At 46.2% G+C, this 25743-nt stretch overlaps 2 protein-coding genes across 4 annotated transcripts in view; one reads left to right on the top strand and one right to left on the bottom strand.

Annotated features, from left to right (window-relative positions):
- The window catches only part of LOC143808893 (uncharacterized), a 200814-nt gene that overhangs the window by 26873 nt on the left and 148198 nt on the right, over nt 1-25743 (bottom strand). The gene's annotated exons all lie outside the window — the stretch shown is intronic.
- On the top strand, nt 1532-6772 carry LOC143808901 (uncharacterized). The gene is made up of 6 exons (XM_077292081.1): nt 1532-2025; nt 3144-3203; nt 3283-3360; nt 4475-4670; nt 4826-4988; nt 5719-6772. Exons 2-6 carry the CDS (start codon nt 3159-3161, stop codon nt 6695-6697), a joined length of 1461 nt encoding a protein of 486 aa, XP_077148196.1. The 5' UTR covers nt 1532-2025; nt 3144-3158; the 3' UTR covers nt 6698-6772.

Genomic DNA, 25743 nt, shown 5'->3' with positions numbered 1-25743 from the left:
AACTCAGCCAAAGGAAGAAAGGTAGACCACTCCTCCTGGTTATCAGAGACAAAGCAGCGCAAGTACTGCTCCAAATTTTGGTTCATACGCTCGGTCTGACCATTTGACTGGGGATGAAACGCAGACGAATGAGACAACTTGATCCCCAGCCGTGAGCAAAATGCTTTCCAAAATTTTTTTACAAACTGAGTACCCCTATCTGACATGATGTCAGACGGAACTCCATGAAGCCTGACCACCTCCTGCACAAACACCTGAGCAAGAGTCTTAGCGTTAGGTAAAGAAGGCAAAGACACAAAGTGCGACATTTTTGAAAACCGATCCACAATCACCAAAATGATCGTGTTCCCAGCTGAGGGAGGCAAATCAGTGATGAAATCCATGGAGATTTCCGTCCATGGCTTACTAGGTACCTCCAGAGGAAGTAGTGTGCCAACAGGACGGGAGCGGGGCGTCTTCGCCCTAGCGCACGTGGTGCAAGCTGACACATATGAGACCACGTCCTGTCGGATTTTGGGCCACCAAAACCGACGTGACACCAACTCCAAAGTACCTCTAACCCCTGGGTGGCCAGCCAGGACAGTATCATGATGCTCCGCCAACACCTTTAGGTGGAGATGAAGCGGTACAAAAGATTTGTTGATGGGAAGCTCAGATGGTACCTCCTCCTGAGCCTCGGCAATCTCAGCCTCAACCTCGGTAGTGAGGGCTGAAACCACAACACCCTTTTGGAGAATGGGTACTGGGTCTTCCCGAGGTTCTCCCCCCGGAAAACACCTGGACAGAGCATCCGCCTTAGTGTTTTTAGACCCTGTTCTGTAAGTGACAACAAAGTTGAACCGCGTGAAAAACAATGCCCAGCGAGCCTGCCTGGGAGACAGACGCTTGGCTGACTCCAAATACAGCAGATTCTTATGGTCGGTAATAACAGTGACCTGATGTACCGACCCCTCCAAGAAGTGTCGCCATTCCTCAAAGGCCAACTTAATAGCCAACAACTCCCTGTTGCCGATATCGTAGTTACGTTCAGCGGACGACAGTTTTTTTGAGAAATAGGCGCACGGACGCAAACCACTCAAGGATGAGCCTTGAGATAGTACCGCCCCCACACCAACCTCAGACGCATCGACTTCCACGACAAAGGGTTTTGATACGTCTGGCTGCACAAGAATGGGGGCTGAAACAAAACTGTTCTTGAGAAATTCAAATGCGCGAACAGCAGCCTCAGGCCAAATGGAGAAATTGGTACCCTTTTTAGTCATGTCAGTTAGCGGTTTAGCAATGATAGAAAAATCCTTGATAAATTTCCTATAGTAGTTAGAAAACCCAAGGAACCGCTGAAGTGCTTTCAGGTTATAAGGACGTTCCCAATGCAGCACCGCTTGCACCTTAGCGGCGTCCATTTTAAAACCAGAAGCAGACACAATATAACCCAAGAACGGCAACTCTTGAGCAAAAAATACACATTTCTCAAGTTTAGCATACAGCTTATTCTCTCTGAGAAGCTGTAACACCTGCCTGACATGATCTGAGGCTACGTTCACATTTGCGTTGTGCGCCGCAGCGTCGTCGCCGCAACAAAACGCATGCGTCGTGCGGCCCTATCTTTAACATTGGGGCCGCATGTACATGCGTTGTCATGCGTTCTGGTGCGTTGTACGCCGCATGCGGCGTTAGGGCGCACCTGTCAGGGCGCGGCAAACGCAACATGTTGCATTTTTTGGGCGGCGCAGACTTTTTCAAAAACGCATGTGTCGTGTTTGCGTCGTCGATGCGCCTTTTTTCCCATTGACTTGCATTGACAACGCAGACGACGCAAGTACTTGCGTCGTGGTGCGTTGTACGACGCATGCGTTTTCCAATTAAAAATGCAAAACATTGTCTAGACTTTGTCTAGACACTTAAAAAAAGCACTATATATATATAAAAAAAAAGGGGTTTGGCATTGTCTTTCACAAGGCTATTCAGTGCTGACCAGACTGTGAGGAGAAAAGACACAGAGAGGAGAATCTGCTTGCCAAACCTGTAAGTATATATTTCTCTTGAATATTTTTTATTCTGTGTTTTATTTTTTGATTTTTATTTAATTTGTGCTATGTTTGGTCTGTGCTATTGTACGGTTATGGCACTGTGGGTTGTTATTGAAAAATTGTGTTTTTTTATCTGGTTTTGATGTACTTCTGGCGTTATATGATAGCGTTTATTGTCTTCGGCCTTGCTTGGTTTTGGATTCTTTTTAATGGATTTTTGGTTGTTCTGGTGTCATGCGGTTGTTCAATGTATTTTTTTTGGCAGATTTTTTTTGTTAAATTTCTGGTGCATGTCTTTTTCTGGTTTCTATTGTTGGGGTTAACCGTATGGCGTTTTCTTGGCTCATGTCTTGCTGTGTTTTATTATGCTGTTGGCAGGCATTTTTTTTTCTTTTCTTGAGTGTCTTTTCTTGCTGGTGGGGGGGCTACATGTATGATGTTTCATTTGTATTGTATTGTTCCGTGCGGCTATATGCCATGCTATTTTCAATTTTATTTTCCCTTTTTTTTTTTTTTTTTTTTGGTATCAATGATGGTTCTTTTTCTGTATGGCATATATCTCCTTCCTTGCCTGTTTGCGTTGCCAAGTGTGTAGTATATATATATTTTTTTTTGGTGTGGCCATTTTTCTATGTAAAATTTCATGTGTTTTCTTTTCTATTTTATGGTTTATCTTTTGGGTTGCTGTATTTTTAACAGCGGTTGTCCCGTAATGGTTATTGCTTATTATCTAGAATGGTATTTTTCTCCTTTTCCAGATGTATTTCTGTGGTAGATGTCACCAGATGGTGTTGTTTTGGATCATGTCTTGTTGCTATTGTAAAGTATGGCGTGCAGTTTGCTATTTCATTGTGCCTTTTTATTTCCCTGTACATTTTTTTTATATTTAAAAATTTGGACATTGGTGTCTGTTGTTGAAAAAATTTTGTTTGTGTCTATTCTTGTATTGTTTCTTCTATTGTATTCTCTTGCAATGTATGGCGTTGTGGTGTCGCTTTTTCAGTTTGCATTGTCCTATCTATCAGTCAACAGTCAATTGTGCTTGTTTTAATTTTTTATGCCAATTTTATTGTTAGCTTTGGATGTGATTTTTTGCTCATTTTTTCATTGCAGAACAAACTTGCAAGAATGGCGAGTCCATGTGAATCTGGCCAATCGGCGCGGGGGAGTGCGGTGAGTAATTATGTTCAGTTGCTTACTATTCGCTGCCATTTGTACCATTGACAATAATTTTTGTATACAATTTTTACAGGCTTCTTCAAGTGAGGAGGGGGAAGGCAGTCAGCGGGAGCAGCGAGGTCGGGGCCAAGGTGTTGCGTCAGGCCGGCAAGTGAGTATTTTTTTTTTTTTTTTAACTTTTTTTTTGAGTAGCATCCTGCTGTGAGGCACATTACATTTGAGGAGCATCCTGTTTTCACTAGGGATGTTTACTAAGTTTAATTACATTATAGCTTTTCAGGGCAGCAAGTATTGGGGGAAGGTAAAGGCCCCGTCTCACATAGCTATTTACCAGCGATACGACCTGGCCGTGATCGTTGGTAAGTCGTTGTGTGGTCGCTGGGGAGCTGTCACACAGACAGCTCTCTCCAGCGACCAACGATCAGGGGAACGACTTCGGCATCGTTGAAACTGTCTTCAACGATGCCGAAGTCCCCCTGCAGCACCCGGGTAACCAGGGTAAACATCGGGTTACTAAGCGCAGGGCCGCGCTTAGTAACCCGATGTTTACCCTGGTTACCAAAAAAAACAAACAGTACATACTCACCATCTGATGTCCGTCAGGTCCCTTGCCGTCTGCTTCCTGCTCTGACTGAGTGCCGCCGTACAGTGAGAGCAGAGCGCAGCGGTGACGTCACTGCTGTGCTGTGCTCTCACTGTACGGCGGCACTGTCAGAGCAGGAAGCAGACGGCAAGGGACCTGACGGACATCAGATGGTGAGTATGTACTGTTTGTTTTTTTACATTTACGCTGGTAACCAGGGTAAACATCGGGTTACTAAGGCCCTGCGCTTAGTAACCCGATGTTTACCCTGGTTACCAGTGAAGACATCGCTGGATCGGTGTCACACACACCGATTCAGCGATGTCAGCGGGACCTCAACGACCAAAAAAAGGTCCAGGCCATTCCGACACGACCAGCGATCTCACAGCAGGGGCCTGGTCGCTGGTACGTGTCACACATAGTGAGATCGCTACTGAGGTCGCTGTTGCGTCACAAAACTTGTGACTCAGCAGCGATATCGCTAGCGATCTCGCTATGTGAGACGGGGGCTTTACATAAAGTTGAACTCCCTGCACACAAACATTCCAAAATACAGGTGTAGAAAACATAAATATACATACATCAAATGTCCAAGGATAGGGCAAAGGTACAAATCATGCCAGGTGCTGGTGGTTGTTAATATTTGCATATTTGTAACCTTTTTGTTTTCTAATTTTTCTAGGTTTCACAACGGGACCACATGGAGAGTATTGATGTGGACCTACTGATCTCCAGCATCCAGGAGCGTGGCCCGTTGTGGGACAGCCGTGACCCCCGGCACATGGACCAGGTGGTGTCGAGGCGTTTGTGGGCAGAGGTGGCAAAGTCGCTGTGGGATGGCTTTGACAGTGCCTCAGCGAAGGACAAAGGCACCTTTAGTGAGTATTGCTGAGACGCTGTTATGACCCATCTTGCCAGGATAAACACAACCTTGTGTGATGCGATCAACGCCTAAACTTTGCATCGCAGACGGTTGTTTTATCCTTTTAAAATGCTAAATATGTAACCTTTTTTTTTTTTTTTAAATTCACAGTTAAAAAGTTGAGGACCAGATGGCGATCCATGAAGGACCGTTTCAATAAGGGGCTCCGTGCAGAGGAGGAGCAATCGCGGAGTGGTGCTGCTGCGGCTAAGTCGGTGCCATACAAGTACAGCAGGGCACTGCAGTTCTTAAGACCGGTCCTTAGCCGCCGACAGTAAGTATTTTGTCCACATACCATACTGCACAGCCACATAGTACATTGCCCAGCCACGTACATTGTGCATCCACATAGTATATTGGCAGGCCACTATATCGCAGCCACATAGTACACATGCCACGTATCCACATAGTATATTTCCCAGGAACATAGTGTATTGCCCATCCATGCAGTCAGCGTAGCATATTGGCCTTTTTCCCTAGTGGAATGGTATATAGCCCATAATTTATTTGGTTAAGCGTGAGTCCTTGTAGTCCATGACAGGTTACGTTCTGAGTTCAGTGTAGTTCTGATCGCAGGAATAATGATGACGTCTGGATCACATGATCCTAACGTCATGGCCATTCCTGCGATCAGATCAGATAAATCAGGGGGGTTTTTTAAAAATTTTTTCTTGACCTTAAATTTTAGACTATTTTTGCGACATAGGCGGCATCTTGAAATTTTTTTGGGACCAAAAAATTTTTAAAACAATGACAGGGGTATTCATTGCCTTTGGCAGCGGAAATGAACAGTCATTTTCTGCCGTCGGTATGTCCATGATTGTTATCGTGAGCCCTAATGGTCAGCTGGCGATAACAATCAGCAATTTATTATAGGCCACACAGACTGAGAGACAGGGGATTGTAATGTTTTGATGTGTCATGTAATGTAAATTTTTTTACAGGAGTTGGCGTATGTGATAGTTTATTAACTGAAGACTAATTTTTCCCTTATCTTTTCACAGGACACACAGCAGCACCCTCCAGCGAGCTCCCCCCTGTGAAGCGGAACTTCATGGATCGCCATCTGACCCGTCACAGCCCTCCCACAGCGACAGCAGGCTTGCACCACCATCATCTGGAGAACCGGCAGCCGAGCCATCAGGTTTTCCCCTGCCCGAGGCCTCTGGCGCACCTTCGTTCTGGAATTCCCGACAGCGCCAGCGGTCCTCGGACAGGCCAGCCATGCCCGAATTTATGCACTTGAGCATGGTTTTCCAGAACTGTTTCAAGGCGTTTAACGATAAAATGGACAGTCGTCTGGCCAGTATCGAAAAGCGCCTTGAAAATATGGAAGCCGAGCTCTCGAATCCGGCAAAACATTTTTTAAGTTCAATTGCAAAAGGCATGGTGGAAAACCTTACACCGGAACTCCAGATTTCGGTGATGCAGGACTGCAACACTTCCTACGTGAGGGCTCTGCAGCAGGCTCGGGTCATGCAGTCAGCGACAATGCCCGTAGTGCCGTCGCTGGCTAGCATGACTCCGACTCCTGCTGCAGAGCCACTCCAGCCATGCCACCGAGGTCCATGTGCCGAGAGACGCCACCACAGGCACCATACCAGTGTGCCGCCCACTCCTGCTCCTGCCAGGCCCTCATCATCCCGTAGGAGTGTTTCTGGGGGAGATGCCGCAGGGGGAGGAAAAAAAAAAAATGAAAGAGGAGACACACAGAGGCACAAAGTGAGGTTCTGGCTGCTCCAGTACAGACACCAACATCTCGCCGTGGCTCTAGCCACAGCAGGAGCAGCCAGGGCCAACCAAGTAAAAAATACCAAAGACTTGTGTTGCCTCCTCCCTCCCCTACAGATGATCCGGTGTCCCCAGAATACCCTACGGGGGGGTTGGACCTGCCTTCCAGCCTCCTTGACTATGGTTCCTCCTCCTCCTCTTCCTGTCCCCGTCCCCGTTCAAAAACAAACACATACCATTCGCCGCTGGTAGCGGATGTTGATACCCCCTAAGTTTATTTTCCCTTTTTTTCTGTTACCCCCCAATAAAAATTATTAGTTTGAATACAATATTTGTTCTTATTTTCAAGTACACTTCTCGGCAATTCACTCCGTGCGCCGTTTATTTGTGCTTCAAACACCTCATATATGCAATGACAGACAGTATTTTTGGATTTTTTACTTTTACATTTTTTGGATGTCTCTCATTGCTGTATACAATTAAAATTGTTCCCATATAATTTTTGGCCCATATCCGACTCTTTAAATGTGCGCAAGTCATTTGAACGGCCAAACGCACCAATGTCCACTGCGAGAAAACGGCAGTCCGCACCGGCAATTGCCATCAGCACAGTGGAAAAGTATTTTTTATAGTTGTAGAAAAAGGATCCACTTTTCCCTGGCTTGGTAATCCGAACATGCTTTCCATCCACCGCGCCAATACAGTTTGGAAACGAACACACTTGTTCAAATTTCTGTGCGTTGGCCAACCAGATATCGCTTGTAGGGACGGGTAAAAATTCCTCCCGGAGATTATCCCACAAAGCGCGGCATGTCTCAGCACTAATTCCGGAGAGAGTGGAGACTCCAATCCGGAACTGAAATTGAAGGGATCTCAAGGTCTCTCCGGTAGCCAGGAAACTGCCAAGAAGAGAAAGAAATTACATTAAAGTACATTGTAATTTATAAAAGTACATTGACCATACCAAACCCCCCCCCCAAAAAAAATAAAAAAAATAAAGGGAAGAACATATCACAGTCATTCAAACAGCTACGTACCGTAGAGTCACCAGAAGCCGCTCCTCTGCGGAAATAGCTCTCCGGAGCTGCGTGTCCTGCCTGCTAATGTCTCCTTCCACCCGACGAAGAAGATAGCGGAAGCTGTCCTGAGACATCCTGGTATATTCGTAATATTTCTCCAGGTTGTCATTCAGTTCGCCAAACAAGCTATGGTATGCTCCACGGCTCTCCCGTACTTCCAAGATAGGGTGTATCCAAAAGCGGCGACGACTCCATCTCCGTTTTTCCCTTTCCCTTTGATGAGAACAGGCGACAGCATAGGCATGAGCCAAGGCAAATTCCATCTCCATATCCATGTAGATACTGTCCATGGGACGCTCCATCATGAATACCAGCAAAATGGGAGGAATTCATGTCTGCCAGGGTATATATACACAATTACATAAACACCAACCCTCTTCTAGCCATTGGTGGTCCTTATCTATTGTGTAGAAATTTTTTTTTTGGGGTGGGGAAAGAAGAATGACTCAGTGCCCAAAAAACGCATGCGGCGCAAAACGCTGCGTTTTTTGTTACAAACGCAACTGCGTTTTCAAAAAACGCAGCGTTTTGCGCCGCATGCGTTGCACGCAGGCGGCGCAAAACGCAGCGTTGTGCATGCGTTTGACTGCGTTTTTGTTTGCGTTGTGCGTTGCGGCGACGACGCTGCGGCGCACAACGCAAATGTGAACGTAGCCTGAATGAGCATCACGGTCGCAAGAATATATGAGGATGTCTGTTATGACCTGGTGGTTAGGAGCACCCGAAGTGACCTGATGGTTAAAACAGAAAACCTGGGACAAGCTCTGAGGAAGTGGTAACTCTACTGACCGCAATCCCTAATCCTATCACACACACTAGAAATAGCCGTGGAGCGTACCTAACTCTCCCTAGACGCCTCTTCACAGCCTAAGAGCTAACTACCCCTAAAGATAGAAATAGCAGCCTACCTTGCCTCAGAGAAATTCCCCAAAGTAAAGGTAGCCCCCCACAAATATTAACTGTGAGATAAGAGGGAAGTGACAAACACAGGAATGAAACAGATTTTAGCAAAGGAGGCCGAATCTTCTCTAGAAAGACAGAGGATACGAAAGGGAACTATGCGGTCAGTTTAAAAAACTACAAAAACCACGCAGAGTGTGCAAAAAGACGTCCACACCGACTCACGGTGTGGAGGTGCAGCTATGCACCCCCAGAGCTTCCAGCTAGCAAGGAAATATCATAATAGCAGGCTGGACTGAAACATAGCATGTACTGAAAAATATATTCAAAAAACCAATGAACAGCAAATGACTAGCAAGGACTTAGCTTCTGCTGGAGTAGTCAGGTCATCTGAGAATTCCAAGAGAGATCTGAACCAGTACTGAGACATTGACAGCTGGCATGAACTAACGACCTGGGCAGAGTTAAATAGGAAAGCAAGCAGCAGCAATAAACGAGGGCAGCTGAGAAAGCCAACCTCAAAGATCAGCAGTTCCACTCAAAGCCACCAGAGGGTGTCCAAGGACAGAACTCACCAAAGTACCATTCACGACCACAGGAGGGAGCCCGAGAACGGAATTCACAACAGTACCCCCCCCTTGAGGAGGGGTCACCGAACCCTCACCAGAGCCCCCAGTCCGATCAGGACGAGCCAAATGAAAGGCACGAACCAAATCTGCAGCATGGACATCAGAGGCAACAACCCAGGAATTATCCTCCTGACCATAGCCCTTCCATTTAACCAGGTACTGAAGCTTCCGTCTCGAAATACGAGAATCTAAAATCTTCTCCACCACATACTCCAACTCCCCCTCAACCAACACCGGAGCAGGAGGATCAACGGAAGGAACCATAGGCACCACATATCTCCGCAACAACGACCTATGGAACACATTATGGATGGCAAAAGAAGCTGGAAGGGCCAACCGAAACGACACAGGATTGATAATTTCAGAAATCTTATAAGGACCAATGAAACGAGGCTTGAACTTAGGAGAAGAAACTTTCATAGGAACATAACGAGAAGACAACCAAACCAAATCCCCAACACGAAGTCGGGGACCAACACAGCGACAGCGGTTAGCAAAACGTTGCGCCTTCTCCTGAGACAACGTCAAATTGTCCACCACGTGAGTCCAAATTTGTTGCAACCTGTCCACCACAGAATCCACACCAGGACAGTCAGAAGGCTCAACCTGCCCTGAAGAAAAACGAGGATGAAAACCAGAATTACAAAAAAAAGGCGAAACCAAAGTAGCAGAACTAGCCCGATTATTAAGGGCGAACTCGGCCAATGGCAAGAAGGTCACCCAATCATCCTGATCAGCAGAAACAAAGCATCTCAGATAGGTTTCCAAGGTCTGATTGGTTCGTTCGGTTTGGCCATTTGTCTGAGGATGGAACGCTGAAGAAAAAGACAAATCAATGCCCATCTTAGCACAAAAGGACCGCCAAAACCTAGAAACAAATTGGGAACCTCTGTCCGACACAATGTTCTCCGGAATGCCATGCAAACGAACCACATGCTGAAAAAATAATGGAACCAAATCAGAGGAGGAAGGCAATTTAGGCAAGGGTACCAAATGGACCATCTTAGAAAACCGATCACAAACCACCCAGATGACAGACATCCTTTGAGAGACAGGAAGATCAGAAATAAAATCCATGGAAATATGTGTCCAGGGCCTCTTCGGGACAGGCAAAGGCAAACGCAACCCACTGGCACGAGAACAGCAAGGTTTGGCCCGAGCACAAGTCCCACAGGACTGCACAAAAGAATGCACATCCCGTGACAAGGAAGGCCACCAAAAGGACCTGGCAACCAAATCTCTGGTACCAAAAATTCCAGGATGACCAGCCAACACCGAACAATGAACCTCAGAAATAACCCTACTAGTCCATCTACCAGGGACAAACAGTTTCTCCACTGGGCAGCGGTCAGGTCTATCAGCCTGAAACTCCTGCAGCACCCGCCGCAAATCAGGGGAGATGGCAGACAGAATCACCCCCTCTTTAAGAATACCAGCCGGCTCAGAAACTCCCGGAGAATCAGGCAAAAAACTCCTAGAAAGGGCATCAGCCTTCACATTCTTAGATCCCGGAAAGTATGAGACCACAAAATCGAAACGGGAGAAAAACAGTGACCATCGAGCCTGTCTAGGGTTCAACCGCTTGGCGGACTCGAGGTAAGTCAGATTCTTGTGATCAGTCAGGACCACCACGCGATGTTTGGCTCCCTCAAGCCAATGTCGCCTCTCCTCAAATGCCCACTTCATAGCCAACAACTCCCGATTGCCGACATCATAATTACGCTCGGCAGGCGAAAACTTTCTAGAAAAGAAAGCACACGGCTTCATCAAGGAGCCATCAGAACTTCTCTGAGACAAAACAGCCCCTGCCCCAATCTCAGAAGCATCAACCTCGACCTGAAAAGGGAGCAAAACATCTGGCTGACACAACACAGGGGCCGAAGTAAAACGACGTTTAAGCTCCTGAAAGGCCTCAACGGCCGCAGGGGACCAATTCACCACATCAGCGCCTTTCTTCGTCAAATCAGTCAAAGGCTTAACCACACTAGAAAAATTAGCGATGAAGCGTCGGTAAAAATTAGCAAAGCCCAGGAACTTCTGAAGACTCTTCACAGATGTAGGTTGAGTCCAATCATAAATGGCCTGAACTTTAACAGGATCCATCTCGATAGTAGAAGAGGAAAAAATGAAGCCCAAAAAGGAAACCTTCTGAACTCCAAGGAGGCATTTAGAGCCCTTCACAAACAATGCATTAGCACGAAGGACTTGGAACACCATCCTGACCTGCCTTACATGAGACTCCCAATCATCTGAAAAGACCAAAATATCATCCAAATATACGATCATGAACCTATCCAGATACTTCCGGAAGATGTCGTGCATAAAGGACTGAAACACAGATGGAGCATTAGAAAGCCCGAATGGCATCACCAGGTACTCAAAATGGCCCTCGGGCGTATTAAATGCTGTTTTCCATTCATCGCCCTGTTTAATACGCACAAGATTATACGCCCCTCGAAGGTCAATCTTGGTAAACCAACTAGCCCCCTTAATCCGAGCAAACAAATCAGACAACAGAGGCAAAGTCTACTGAAATTTGACCGTGATTTTATTGAGAAGGTGGTAATCTATACAGGGTCTCCGAGAGCCATCCTTCTTGGCCACAAAAAAGAACCCTGCTCCCAACGGCGACGAAGACGGGCGAATATGCCCTTTCTCCAAGGACTCCTTTACATAACTCCGCATAGCGGCATGTTCTGGCACAGATAAATTGAACAGTCGGCCCTTAGGGAACTTACTACCAGGAATCAAATTAATAGCGCAATCACAGTCCCTATGAGGAGGTAGGGCACTGGACTTGGGCTCATCAAATACATCCTGGTAATCCGACAAAAACTCAGGGACTTCAGAAGGAGTGGAAGAAGAAATTGACATCAAGGGAACATCACCATGTATCCCTTGACAACCCCAACTAGACACAGACATTGATTTCCAATCCAGTACTGGATTATGAACCTGTAACCATGGCAAACCCAACACAACAACATCATGCAAATTATGCAACACCAAAAAGCGAATATTTTCCTGATGTGCGGGAGCCATGTACATGGTCAGCTGAGTCCAGTACTGAGGTTTATTCTTGGCCAATGGCGTAGCATCAATCCCCCTTAAGGGAATAGGACTCTGCAAAGGCTCCAAGGAAAAACCACAGCGCCTGGCAAACTCCAAGTCCATCAAGTTCAGGGCAGCGCCCGAATCCACAAATGCCATAACAGAGTAGGACGACAGTGAGCAAATCAGAGTAACAGATAAGAGAAATTTAGGCTGCAAAGTACTAATGGTGACAGACCTAGCGTACCTCTTAGTGCGCTTAGGACAATCAGAGATAGCATGAGAGGAGTCACCACAGTAAAAACACAGCCCATTCTGACGTCTGTGTTCTTGCCGTTCAGCTCTGGTCAAAGTCCTATCACATTGCATAGGCTCAGGCCTCCGCTCAGAGGACACCGCCAAATGGTGCACAACTTTGCGCTCACGCAAACGCCGATCAATCTGAATGGCCAAAGACATTGACTCATTCAGACCAGCAGGCGTGGGGAACCCCACCATAACATCCTTAAGGGCTTCAGCAAGACCCTTTCTGAAAATTGCTGCCAGGGCACACTCATTCCATTGAGTAAGCACAGACCACTTTCTAAACTTCTGGCAATATACTTCTGCCTCATCCTGACCCTGACATAGAGTCAGCAAGATCTTTTCTGCCTGATCCACAGAATTAGGTTCGTCATAAAGCAATCCAAGCGCCAGAAAAAATGCATCCACATTAAGCAATGCAGGATTTCCTGGCTCAAGGGAGAATGCCCAGTCTTGCGGGTCACCACGCAACAAAGAAATAACAATTTTTACTTGCTGAATGGGGTCACCAGAGGAGCGGGGTTTCAGAGCAAGAAACAGTCTGCAATTATTTTTGAAATTCAAAAATTTAGATCTATCCCCAGAAAACAAATCAGGAATTGGAATTCTAGGCTCTAACATCGGATTCTGAACTACATAATCTTGAATACTCTGTACCCTAGCAGCGAGTTGATCCACACAAGAGGACAAACCCTGAATATCCATATCTACACCTGAGTCCTGAACCACCCAGAGGTTAAGGGGAAAAGAAAGACAAAACAAGCTGCAAAGAAAAAAAATTGACTCAGAACTTCTCTTATCCCTCTTTTGAGATGCATTAACACTTTGTTGGCCAGCTGTACTGTTATGAACTGGTGGTTAGGAGCACCCGAAGTGACCTGATGGTTAAAACAAAAAACCTGGGACAAGCTCTGAGGAAGTGGTAACTCTACTGACCGCAATCCCTAATCCTATCACACACACTAGAAATAGCCGTGGAGCGTACCTAACTCTCCCTAGAAGCCTCTTCACAGCCTAAGAGCTAACTACCCCTAAAGATAGAAATAGCAGCCTACCTTGCCTCAGAGAAATTCTCCAAAGTAAAGGTAGCCCCCCACAAATATTAACTGTGAGATAAGAGGGAAGTGACAAACACAGGAATGAAACAGATTTTAGCAAAGGAGGCCGAATCTTCTCTAGAAAGACAGATGATAGGAAAGGGAACTATGCGGTCAGTATAAAAAACTACAAAAACCACGCAGAGTGTGCAAAAAGACCTCCACACCGACTCACGGTGTGGAGGTGCAGCTCTGCACCCCCAGAGCTTCCAACTAGCAAGGAAATATCATAATAGCAGGCTGGACTGAAACATAGCATGTACTGAAAAATATATTCAAAAAAACCAATGAACAGCAAATGACTAGCAAGGACTTAGCTTCTGCTGGAGTAGTCAGGTCATCTGAGAATTTCAAGAGAGATCTGAACCAGTACTGAGACATTGACAGCTGGCATGAACTAACGACCTGGGCAGAGTTAAATAGGGAAGCAAGCAGCAGCAATAAACGAGGGCAGCTGAGAAAGCCAACCTCAAAGATCAGCAGTTCCACTCAAAGCCACCAGAGGGTGTCCAAGGACAGAACTCACCAAAGTACCATTCACGACCACAGGAGGGAGCCCGAGAACGGAATTCACAACAGATGTCATCTAGGTACACGATAACGAATTTCCCCAAAACATGCAAGAACACATCATTGATGAAATGTTGCAACACTGCAGGTGCGTTAGTTAACCCAAAAGGCATCACCAAATTTTCAAAATGACCCTCGGGGGTATTAAAAGCCATCTGTTGTGAATTCTGCTCTTGGGTTCCCTCCGGTGGTTGTTGGTGGTAATGCAGTTGTCTCTGGATTGCAATCCTGGGCAGGTGTCCCTGCTGATTGCAGTTCTGACTGGGGTATTTAAGGTTGCTGGATTCATTAGTCCTTGCCAGTTGTCCATTGTTCTTGGGGGTTTTGGATCTCAGTCTGGTTCTCCCTGCCTTGCTGCCAAATCAGCAAAAAGATAAGTGTCAGGTTTTGTTTCTTCAGCACACATGCTGTGTGCTTCACAATCAGTGCTATTCATTGTTTTTTCTTAGCCAAAGAAACCTCTTAAACATACTTATATCCACCTGATGGGCTACAATTAGCCCATACAAGGAAGAGATGTACCCACTCAGAGCAACATATTCATAGAAAGAGACCAGAGTTCTTTTGGGTATGCAAGGTAAAAGACAAAAATTTATTGAAAGTTCACACTACATATTAATACCAATAGTATAAAGAGAAACCCAGTAAAGTGACATATGCGCAGAAAAGCAACAGGGCAACCAGAAGCCCCCAACAACTTAAGCCCCCTTGTGCCTCATATCATGATCAAATGTAAAGTGCACGTGCAGTGAGATCAAGCACAGGTAAGTTGGCATAGCTCATATATGTACCATTGGCCCCAATGGGGAAAGAACCATATATAATATAAAAAGAGTAACAGTTCAATATCATATAGAGCCAGCCAGTACTCACCACGGGCAGAAGTAGGGAGGGTTCCGGGGCCGGGTGTAAGGAAAGCCCCCCGACGCGCGTTTCGCGTCCACAACAGACCGCTTTCTCAAGGGAGGTGAAAGAATCCATGCAGAAGGACCTTTTGAGGTCAAAGGTTTGGTCACATGTCTCGCTGGGGCCAATCGCGGGCGGTCAAAGCCGGCGCATGCGCACCGCAAGCCACAGGTCCTGGAAGTGCACGGGGAGCGTCATGCGTAACTGCGCACGCATGGGGAGTTACCCCAGGCGTGCGAGGAAGGCATAAAGACGCGCCACCGCATCCCAGGAGTCCCGGGCAGCGGAGCGCATGCGCGCAACCACCCGAGATCGGACAACACGGCACGAACACTGTTATATAGGACAGTGGGTGAAGGAAAAGTGGGGAGAAAGAACAAGGGGTACAAAATATAAGGAGGGGACATAAATATAAGCATATGCATAAGCATATATGCGGAGTAATAAGGATCGAGAATCAGGTCAAATACAACATATCATCATAAGTCATGAATCGATCCATGGGAATTTTTCCTCCATAAGTGTCCGCATATTAGTTCTCCCAGATATCTTCAAGTTCATAATGATCCCAATATCCCGGGTCCGTGCCCTTATCATATTGTCCAATTGATTCACATATTATGGACGTTAGCTCCAGCTTTTGGGTCCTGCTGCAAGGATTATAAATAAAGCAATATTAAAAACAATTAAAAATAAATAAAAAACACCCTAAGCGAAAGTCCTCAGGACTATGACAGGAGCACAAGAGCATAGGGATAATCATGATCCCAAAAAGGAGGAGAAGGACAAAGATTCGTTCAAACCCTTAGGGGTCAGTGTATCTAGTACCGTGATCCATTTTGTCTCGACTTGCGCCAACCTTTTCTTATAATCCCCCCCTCTAATACCGAGATGAATTACATCTATCCCCCTAACCTTAAATGAAGACGGCTCACAATTATGGTACTGCCGAAAATGGCGGGGGATGGTTTTGAGGAGAGTGATGTCGGTCGCTGTCTTGGCCGCACAAATGTCCCGCACATGCTCCCGTACTCTGACTCTAAGTTCTCTTGATGTGAGTCCCACATAGATTTTGTGACACCCACATGTAGCATAATATATCACATTTGTACTGCTACAAGAAATCCGTTGTCTAATATCAAAGGTCTTTTTACCATCGGATGAGTCAAAGGTGGAGCAGCGCAGGACATTTGAGCAGGCAAGACAACGACCACATGGTATACATCCTACAATTGGGCCTCTGGTGCAGAATGGGTGCTTCATGGTAGGCACATAGTGACTGCTAACGAGAAGATCCTTTAAGTTTTTGGATCTCCGTGCAGTCATCAAAGGGAGATCACCCAAGTCTGCTCCCAGAGAGGGTTCAGCATTCAAAATGGACCAATGTTTAGCTAGGATCTGCCGCATGTCCTCCCACTCGTGGTTGAACGTCGAAATGAACCGAATTGGTCCATTATCGGTGGTAGATGGTCGAGCCCTGGTACCTCTGAGGAGGTTGCCACGTGGAGTCGCCCGTGCCCTCCGGTAACCCTGTTTGATGCACCGGTTTGAGTAACCCCGTGCAGCAAACCTAGATTTAAGATCGGAGGCCTGCTTTTCAAATTTTGCATCCGATGAACAGATCCGCCTCATTCGGAGGAACTGTCCGACCGGGACGGCCCGTATCGTGGAAGAAATATGAGCTGAGGACGCATGAATCAAAGAATTCACAGATGTTGGCTTCCGATATACATCTGTCTGTATGGATCCATCAAGATCCACTTCGAAGCCAACATCTAGAAAGTTGACCCTTTTATGGTCATAACTGTAAGTCAGAAAAATGTTCAAAGAATTTTGATTCAGCGTCCCCATAAATTCCTCCAGCTGCTGCACCGTCCCATCCCACAAAAAGAAAACATCGTCTATATATCTATGCCAGCACAGCACATGGGAGGCGGCCCGTGGGCCCTCGTCGCTAAAAATTGATCTCTCCCAGGATCCCAAGAAGAGATTGGCATACGAGGGCGCACAGGCCGCGCCCATGGCTGTGCCCCGCCTCTGTAGATAAAAATGATCTTTGAAGACAAAGAAGTTATGGGTAAGGACATAGTGCAGCAGCTCGAGGATCAAATCACATAACGGGCCGTCGCGGCCGGAGGCCCCCAGAAAAAGGCGGACCGCATCGATGCCCTGTTGATGGTCAATGCAGGTATACAGGCTCTCCACGTCGGCTGTTACCATCAGAGTGTTATGATCCACAAGAATGCCATCGACCCTCACCAGGGCGTCCGTCGTGTCACGTACATATGACGGTAGTGTTTCCACTAGGGGTTTAAGATAGTAGTCAATAAATTGGCAGATCGGATTGCAGAGACCCCCAATACCGGACACAATGGGACGTCCAGGGGGGTCGAGGGCATTCTTGTGGATCTTAGGAAGTAGGTAAAATGTTGGAATTTTAGGGAATCTCACCGTAAGACCCTCCAATACCTGTTTAGTAATAATATCCTTATCCAGAGCTCGAACCAAAATACCTTGTAGGTCGAGAGAGAAAGCCGCCAGAGGGTTGTAGGATAATCTGGAATATGTTTCAGGATTCCTCAGCTGTCTGAGGGCCTCACGCTCATATTTTTCCTGTGGCCAGATCACAATGTTCCCCCCCTTGTCTGCTGGTTTAAAGACAATATCTGGTAAAGATTGTAATTGAGATAGAGCTAAACGTTCCTTATGAGTCAAGTTATCATGGCGTCTCCTTGTTGAGAGTTTTTTGAAGTCCTCACCAACACATTTGGTGAAGACCTCAATCGCCGGACTCAGAGACAAGGGGGGGAACCTCGCAGATCTGGGCAGAGAAGAAGTAGGAAATATATTGGTATCTGAACCAACCTGCTCATTCAGAAGGTCCTCCAAGTTCTGGAGAGTCTCTCTCTCGACCTCGCTCATTTGTTCACCATAGTTCTTTTTCTGATGTAATTTTTTCAACAGCAGTTTCCGGGAGAACAAGTGCAGATCCTTTATCGCTGTAAAATAATGAAATGAATTAGTGGGAGAAAATGAAAATCCTTTAGATAAAAGCTGTAACTGAACATCTGTAAGTTGATGAGAAGATAAATTGACTACCTGAAGCCCCCCCTGGGAGTCAGATGACACTGCCGCATTAGTTTTAGATTTAGCAGTTTGTCTAGTTGTTCGTTTATTGTTTCCTGTGCCTCCTGAAGCTCCACTCTGTTTGGCATTCTTAGACATTATTTCATCATCTACAGACAGATTGGATCTGGCAGATGTTGATCGTGACCTGGAATATGTTGAATTTCTAAATCGAGGTCTTGACCGATCATTACTATTCTGCCATCGATAAACCCGTGAGAGTCTCTTGTCTTCCACATCTCTCTGGAATTTCTTACTTTTGGTGGACTGAATTTCGTTCGCCCATTTCTGACAGAGAGAATCCATTTCCTCATTGAATTTTTTAAGGGCGTCAGACGTCATGTCCCTACGTAAGACGGTCTGTAGCTCCTCAATCTCCCCCTCCAGGGAGGTTAGGGAGTCTTGGTTCAAACTTTTTAATAATTCTAGGAAACCTCTAGAACATGTATTGGTCAGAGTCTCCGACTGGGAAGGAAGGGAAGACTTGCACTCGTAAACCACGGGGTATTAAATCTTTTTGTATGTATTGTTCTAGAAATGCATGATTCCACCAGATACGCGTCCTTTTCCTAATTAAGTCCTTAAATTTATTCATAGCATCTTGTGTGCTCCTGTCAGTGCCTACAGACCACCCCTGTATGTCGTCCTGCACAGTGTCATTGATTAATGCGCGCCACGTCTGGTCACGGGCACGAAAGTCCATATCGACATAGAGGAAAACTGTGAAAAACACAGAAAATATTAGTAGCCAAAGAAACCTCTTAAACATACTTATATCCACCTGATGGGCTACAATTAGCCCATACAAGGAAGAGATGTACCCACTCAGAGCAACATATTCATAGAAAGAGACCAGAGTTCTTTTGGGTATGCAAGGTAAAAGACAAAAATTTATTGAAAGTTCACACTACATATTAATACCAATAGTATAAAGAGAAACCCAGTAAAGTGACATATGCGCAGAAAAGCAACAGGGCAACCAGAAGCCCCCAACAACTTAAGCCCCCTTGTGCCTCATATCATGATCAAATGTAAAGTGCACGTGCAGTGAGATCAAGCACAGGTAAGTTGGCATAGCTCATATATGTACCATTGGCCCCAATGGGGAAAGAACCATATATAATATAAAAAGAGTAACAGTTCAATATCATATAGAGCCAGCCAGTACTCACCACGGGCAGAAGTAGGGAGGGTTCCGGGGCCGGGTGTAAGGAAAGCCCCCCGACGCGCGTTTCGCGTCCACAACAGACCGCTTTCTCAAGGGAGGTGAAAGAATCCATGCAGAAGGACCTTTTGAGGTCAAAGGTTTGGTCACATGTCTCGCTGGGGCCAATCGCGGGTGGTCAAAGCCGGCGCATGCGCACCGCAAGCCACAGGTCCTGGAAGTGCACGGGGAGCGTCATGCGTAACTGCGCACGCGTGGGGAGTTACCCCAGGCGTGCGAGGAAGGCATAAAGACGCGCCACCGCATCCCAGGAGTCCCGGGCAGCGGAGCGCATGCGCGCACCCACCCGAGATCGGACAACACGGCACGAACACTGTTATATAGGACAGTGGGTGAAGGAAAAGTGGGGAGAAAGAACAAGGGGTACAAAATATAAGGAGGGGACATAAATATAAGCATATGCATAAGCATATATGCGGAGTAATAAGGATCGAGAATCAGGTCAAATACAACATATCATCATAAGTCATGAATCGATCCATGGCAGACAGAATCACCCCCTCTTTAAGAATACCAGCCGGCTCAGAAACTCCCGGAGAATCAGGCAAAAAACTCCTAGAAAGGGCATCAGCCTTCACATTCTTAGATCCCGGAAGGTATGAGACCACAAAATCGAAACGGGAGAAAAACAGTGACCATCGAGCCTGTCTAGGGTTCAACCGCTTGGCGGACTCGAGGTAAGTCAGATTCTTGTGATCAGTCAGGACCACCACGCGATGTTTGGCTCCCTCAAGCCAATGTCGCCTCTCCTCAAATGCCCACTTCATAGCCAACAACTCCCGATTGCCGACATCATAATTACGCTCGGCAGGCGAAAACTTTCTAGAAAAGAAAGCACACGGCTTCATCAAGGAGCCATCAGAACTTCTCTGAGACAAAACAGCCCCTGCCCCAATCTCAGAAGCATCAACCTCGACCTGAAAAGGGAGCAAAACATCTGGCTGACACAACACAGGGGCCGAAGTAAAACGACGTTTAAGCTCCTGAAAGGCCTCAACGGCCGCAGGGGACCAATTCACCACATCAGCGCCTTTCTTCGTCAAATCAGTCAAAGGCTTAACCACACTAGAAAAATTAGCGATGAAGCGTCGGTAAAAATTAGCAAAGCCCAGGAACTTCTGAAGACTCTTCACAGATGTAGGTTGAGTCCAATCATAAATGGCCTGAACTTTAACAGGATCCATCTCGATAGTAGAAGAGGAAAAAATGAAGCCCAAAAAGGAAACCTTCTGAACTCCAAGGAGGCATTTAGAGCCCTTCACAAACAATGCATTAGCACGAAGGACTTGGAACACCATCCTGACCTGCCTTACATGAGACTCCCAATCATCTGAAAAGACCAAAATATCATCCAAATATACGATCATGAACCTATCCAGATACTTCCGGAAGATGTCGTGCATAAAGGACTGAAACACAGATGGAGCATTAGAAAGCCCGAATGGCATCACCAGGTACTCAAAATGGCCCTCGGGCGTATTAAATGCTGTTTTCCATTCATCGCCCTGTTTAATACGCACAAGATTATACGCCCCTCGAAGGTCAATCTTGGTAAACCAACTAGCCCCCTTAATCCGAGCAAACAAATCAGACAACAGAGGCAAAGTCTACTGAAATTTGACCGTGATTTTATTGAGAAGATGGTAATCTATACAGGGTCTCCGAGAGCCATCCTTCTTGGCCACAAAAAAGAACCCTGCTCCCAACGGCGACGAAGACGGGCGAATATGCCCTTTCTCCAAGGACTCCTTTACATAACTCCGCATAGCGGCATGTTCTGGCACAGATAAATTGAACAGTCGGCCCTTAGGGAACTTACTACCAGGAATCAAATTAATAGCGCAATCACAGTCCCTATGAGGAGGTAGGGCACTGGACTTGGGCTCATCAAATACATCCTGGTAACCGACAAAAACTCAGGGACTTCAGAAGGAGTGGAAGAAGAAATTGACATCAAGGGAACATCACCATGTATCCCTTGACAACCCCAACTAGACACAGACATTGATTTCCAATCCAGTACTGGATTATGAACCTGTAACCATGGCAAACCCAACACAACAACATCATGCAAATTATGCAACACCAAAAAGCGAATATTTTCCTGATGTGCGGGAGCCATGTACATGGTCAGCTGAGTCCAGTACTGAGGTTTATTCTTGGCCAATGGCGTAGCATCAATCCCCCTTAAGGGAATAGGACTCTGCAAAGGCTCCAAGGAAAAACCACAGCGCCTGGCAAACTCCAAGTCCATCAAGTTCAGGGCAGCGCCCGAATCCACAAATGCCATAACAGAGTAGGACGACAGTGAGCAAATCAGAGTAACAGATAAGAGAAATTTAGGCTGCAAAGTACTAATGGTGACAGACCTAGCGTACCTCTTAGTGCGCTTAGGACAATCAGAGATAGCATGAGAGGAGTCACCACAGTAAAAACACAGCCCATTCTGACGTCTGTGTTCTTGCCGTTCAGCTCTGGTCAAAGTCCTATCACATTGCATAGGCTCAGGCCTCCGCTCAGAGGACACCGCCAAATGGTGCACAACTTTGCGCTCACGCAAACGCCGATAAATCTGAATGGCCAAAGACATTGACTCATTCAGACCAGCAGGCGTGGGGAACCCCACCATAACATCCTTAAGGGCTTCAGCAAGACCCTTTCTGAAAATTGCTGCCAGGGCACACTCATTCCATTGAGTAAGCACAGACCACTTTCTAAACTTCTGGCAATATACTTCTGCCTCATCCTGACCCTGACATAGAGTCAGCAAGATCTTTTCTGCCTGATCCACAGAATTAGGTTCGTCATAAAGCAATCCAAGCGCCAGAAAAAATGCATCCACATTAAGCAATGCAGGATTTCCTGGCTCAAGGGAGAATGCCCAGTCTTGCGGGTCACCACGCAACAAAGAAATAACAATTTTTACTTGCTGAATGGGGTCACCAGAGGAGCGGGGTTTCAGAGCAAGAAACAGTCTGCAATTATTTTTGAAATTCAAAAATTTAGATCTATCCCCAGAAAACAAATCAGGAATTGGAATTCTAGGCTCTAACATCGGATTCTGAACTACATAATCTTGAATACTCTGTACCCTAGCAGCGAGTTGATCCACACAAGAGGACAAACCCTGAATATCCATATCTACACCTGAGTCCTGAACCACCCAGAGGTTAAGGGGAAAAGAAAGACAAAACAAGCTGCAAAGAAAAAAAATTGACTCAGAACTTCTCTTATCCCTCTTTTGAGATGCATTAACACTTTGTTGGCCAGCTGTACTGTTATGAACTGGTGGTTAGGAGCACCCGAAGTGACCTGATGGTTAAAACAAAAAACCTGGGACAAGCTCTGAGGAAGTGGTAACTCTACTGACCGCAATCCCTAATCCTATCACACACACTAGAAATAGCCGTGGAGCGTACCTAACTCTCCCTAGAAGCCTCTTCACAGCCTAAGAGCTAACTACCCCTAAAGATAGAAATAGCAGCCTACCTTGCCTCAGAGAAATTCTCCAAAGTAAAGGTAGCCCCCCACAAATATTAACTGTGAGATAAGAGGGAAGTGACAAACACAGGAATGAAACAGATTTTAGCAAAGGAGGCCGAATCTTCTCTAGAAAGACAGATGATAGGAAAGGGAACTATGCGGTCAGTATAAAAAACTACAAAAACCACGCAGAGTGTGCAAAAAGACCTCCACACCGACTCACGGTGTGGAGGTGCAGCTCTGCACCCCCAGAGCTTCCAACTAGCAAGGAAATATCATAATAGCAGGCTGGACTGAAACATAGCATGTACTGAAAAATATATTCAAAAAAACCAATGAACAGCAAATGACTAGCAAGGACTTAGCTTCTGCTGGAGTAGTCAGGTCATCTGAGAATTTCAAGAGAGATCTGAACCAGTACTGAGACATTGACAGCTGGCATGAACTAACGACCTGGGCAGAGTTAAATAGGGAAGCAAGCAGCAGCAATAAACGAGGGCAGCTGAGAAAGCCAACCTCAAAGATCAGCAGTTCCACTCAAAGCCACCAGAGGGTGTCCAAGGACAGAACTCACCAAAGTACCATTCACGACCACAGGAGGGAGCCCGAGAACGGAATTCACAACAGATGTCATCTAGGTACACGATAACGAATTTCCCCAAAACATGCGAGAACACATCATTGATGAAATGTTGCAACACTGCAGGTGCGTTAGTTAACCCAAAAGGCATCACCAAATTTTCAAAATGACCCTCGGGGGTATTAAAAGCCATCTGTTGTGAATTCTGCTCTTGGGTTCCCTCCGGTGGTTGTTGGTGGTAATGCAGTTGTCTCTGGATTGCAATCCTGGGCAGGTGTCCCTGCTGATTGCAGTTCTGACTGGGGTATTTAAGGTTGCTGGATTCATTAGTCCTTGCCAGTTGTCCATTGTTCTTGGGGGTTTTGGATCTCAGTCTGGTTCTCCCTGCCTTGCTGCCAAATCAGCAAAAAGATAAGTGTCAGGTTTTGTTTCTTCAGCACACATGCTGTGTGCTTCACAATCAGTGCTATTCATTGTTTTTTCTTGTCCAGCTCAGACTGTGTTAGGATTTTTTCAGTCAAGTTGGATTCTTAGGAGATGCAGATATACGTTCCATGTCTTTAGTTAGATGGTGGAATTTTTGGTATTATCTGCTGTGGATATTTTCAGGGTTTTAATACTGACTGCTTAGTATTCTGTCTTATCCTTTCCTATTTAGCTAGAGTGGCCTCTTTTGCTAAATCCTGTTTTCTGCCTGCGTGTGTCTTTCCTCTAATACTCACAGTCAATATTTGTGGGGGGCTGCCTATCCTTTAGGGTTCTGCTCTGAGGCAAGATAGGTTTCCCATTTCCATCTATAGGGGTATTTAGTCCTCCGGCTGTGTCTAGGTGTTTAGGATGTGATAGGTACACCCCACGGCTACTTCTAGTTGCGGTGTCAGTTTAGGGTTTGCGGTCAGTACAGGTTCCACCTACTCCTGAGAAAGTCTCATGCGGCTCCAAGGTCACCGAATCATAACAGTACAACTGGCCAACAATGAGTTAAATGCATCTCATAAGAAGGGAAGAAAGGTGTTGAGCCATTTTTTTTTCTGTAGCCTGCTTTGTCTTTTCTTCCCTCTTTTTCTCTGGGTGGCTGAGGAGTCTGGTGCTAGCATGGATATTCAGGGATTAGCTTCTCGTGTAGACCAGCTTGCTGCTAGGGTACAGGGTATTTCTGATTATATTGTTCATAACAGCTGTCTTCCACTCATCACCTTGACGGACTCTTATGAGGTTGTACGCCCCCCTGAGGTCAAGCTTGGTAAACCACTTAGCACCTGCCGCCTGGTTGAACAAGTCAGGTATCAGTGGCGTAGGGTATGGATCACGAACCGTAATCTGGTTCAACTCCCTGAAATCCAAACACGGGCGTAATCCGCCATCTTTCTTCTTCACGAAGAAGAACCCTGCTGTCACCGGCGAGGATGACGGCATGATGTGCCCTTTGCTCAAACTTTCAGAAATGTAATCCTTGAGCGCTTCCTCCGGACCGGAGATGTTGAACATCCTTGCTTTAGGCAACTTGGCCCCTGGTTTAAACCTGATAGAACAGTCATAGGAGCGGTGTGGCGGCAACTCTGAACAACCCTTCTCAGAGAACACATCCGCATAATCCTGAAGTGACTCAGGAACGCTTGAAGTCACAGCGGACACACATGTGGCCAGGCAATTCTCCTGACAGAAATTACTCCACTGGATTATGTCCTGAGTTTTCCAGTCAATCACCGGGTTGTGTATAGACAAACATGGAAAACCCAGAACCAATTGTGCCAGAAGACTCTTGAGCACCTTACATGTGACCTGCTCGAAATGAATAACCCCAATGTGGAGTTTAACCTCAGCCACGAACTCAGTAATCTCCCCCTGTGGAAGAGGAGCAGAATTGATGGTGACCACACGGATAGGATGAGGCAGTTTTTCAATCTTACAACCAGCAGTGTGCGCAAACTCCTCATCAATGAGATTTGTGGCGGAACTACTATCCACAAAAATAGTGATTGGTATCTCTCTGCCAGCGACAACAACTTTGGCAGGAAGCATGCACTGACAAATCATCATGGAGGATATACATAAGCTCAGATTGGACTCCTCCACACCCTCTGAGCTCAGAAGTTTTCCGCCGTTGCGTTTTTCTTTAACAGCAGAGGACAGATATTAATAAAATGACCAGTTTTACCGCAAAAAAACAGGCTCCCTGCTTCCTGAGTACAGGGGTACGATTCTTAACATGTGACACCCCTGCGATTTGCATAGATTCCGTGGGCTCACGTGCAGCAACCTCACGTGAACCTAAACCTTCACCCAGAGGCGGCGTCTCATGATTTCCCTGACGCAAACGGCGATCAATGCGGACAACAAGACTCATAG

The sequence above is a fragment of the Ranitomeya variabilis genome, chromosome 2 (assembly GCF_051348905.1).
Source record: "Ranitomeya variabilis isolate aRanVar5 chromosome 2, aRanVar5.hap1, whole genome shotgun sequence".
Classification (NCBI taxonomy): Eukaryota; Metazoa; Chordata; class Amphibia; order Anura; family Dendrobatidae; genus Ranitomeya; species Ranitomeya variabilis.
Note: the sequence above shows the minus strand (reverse complement) of the source record. Positions and strands in the feature narration are given on the sequence as shown.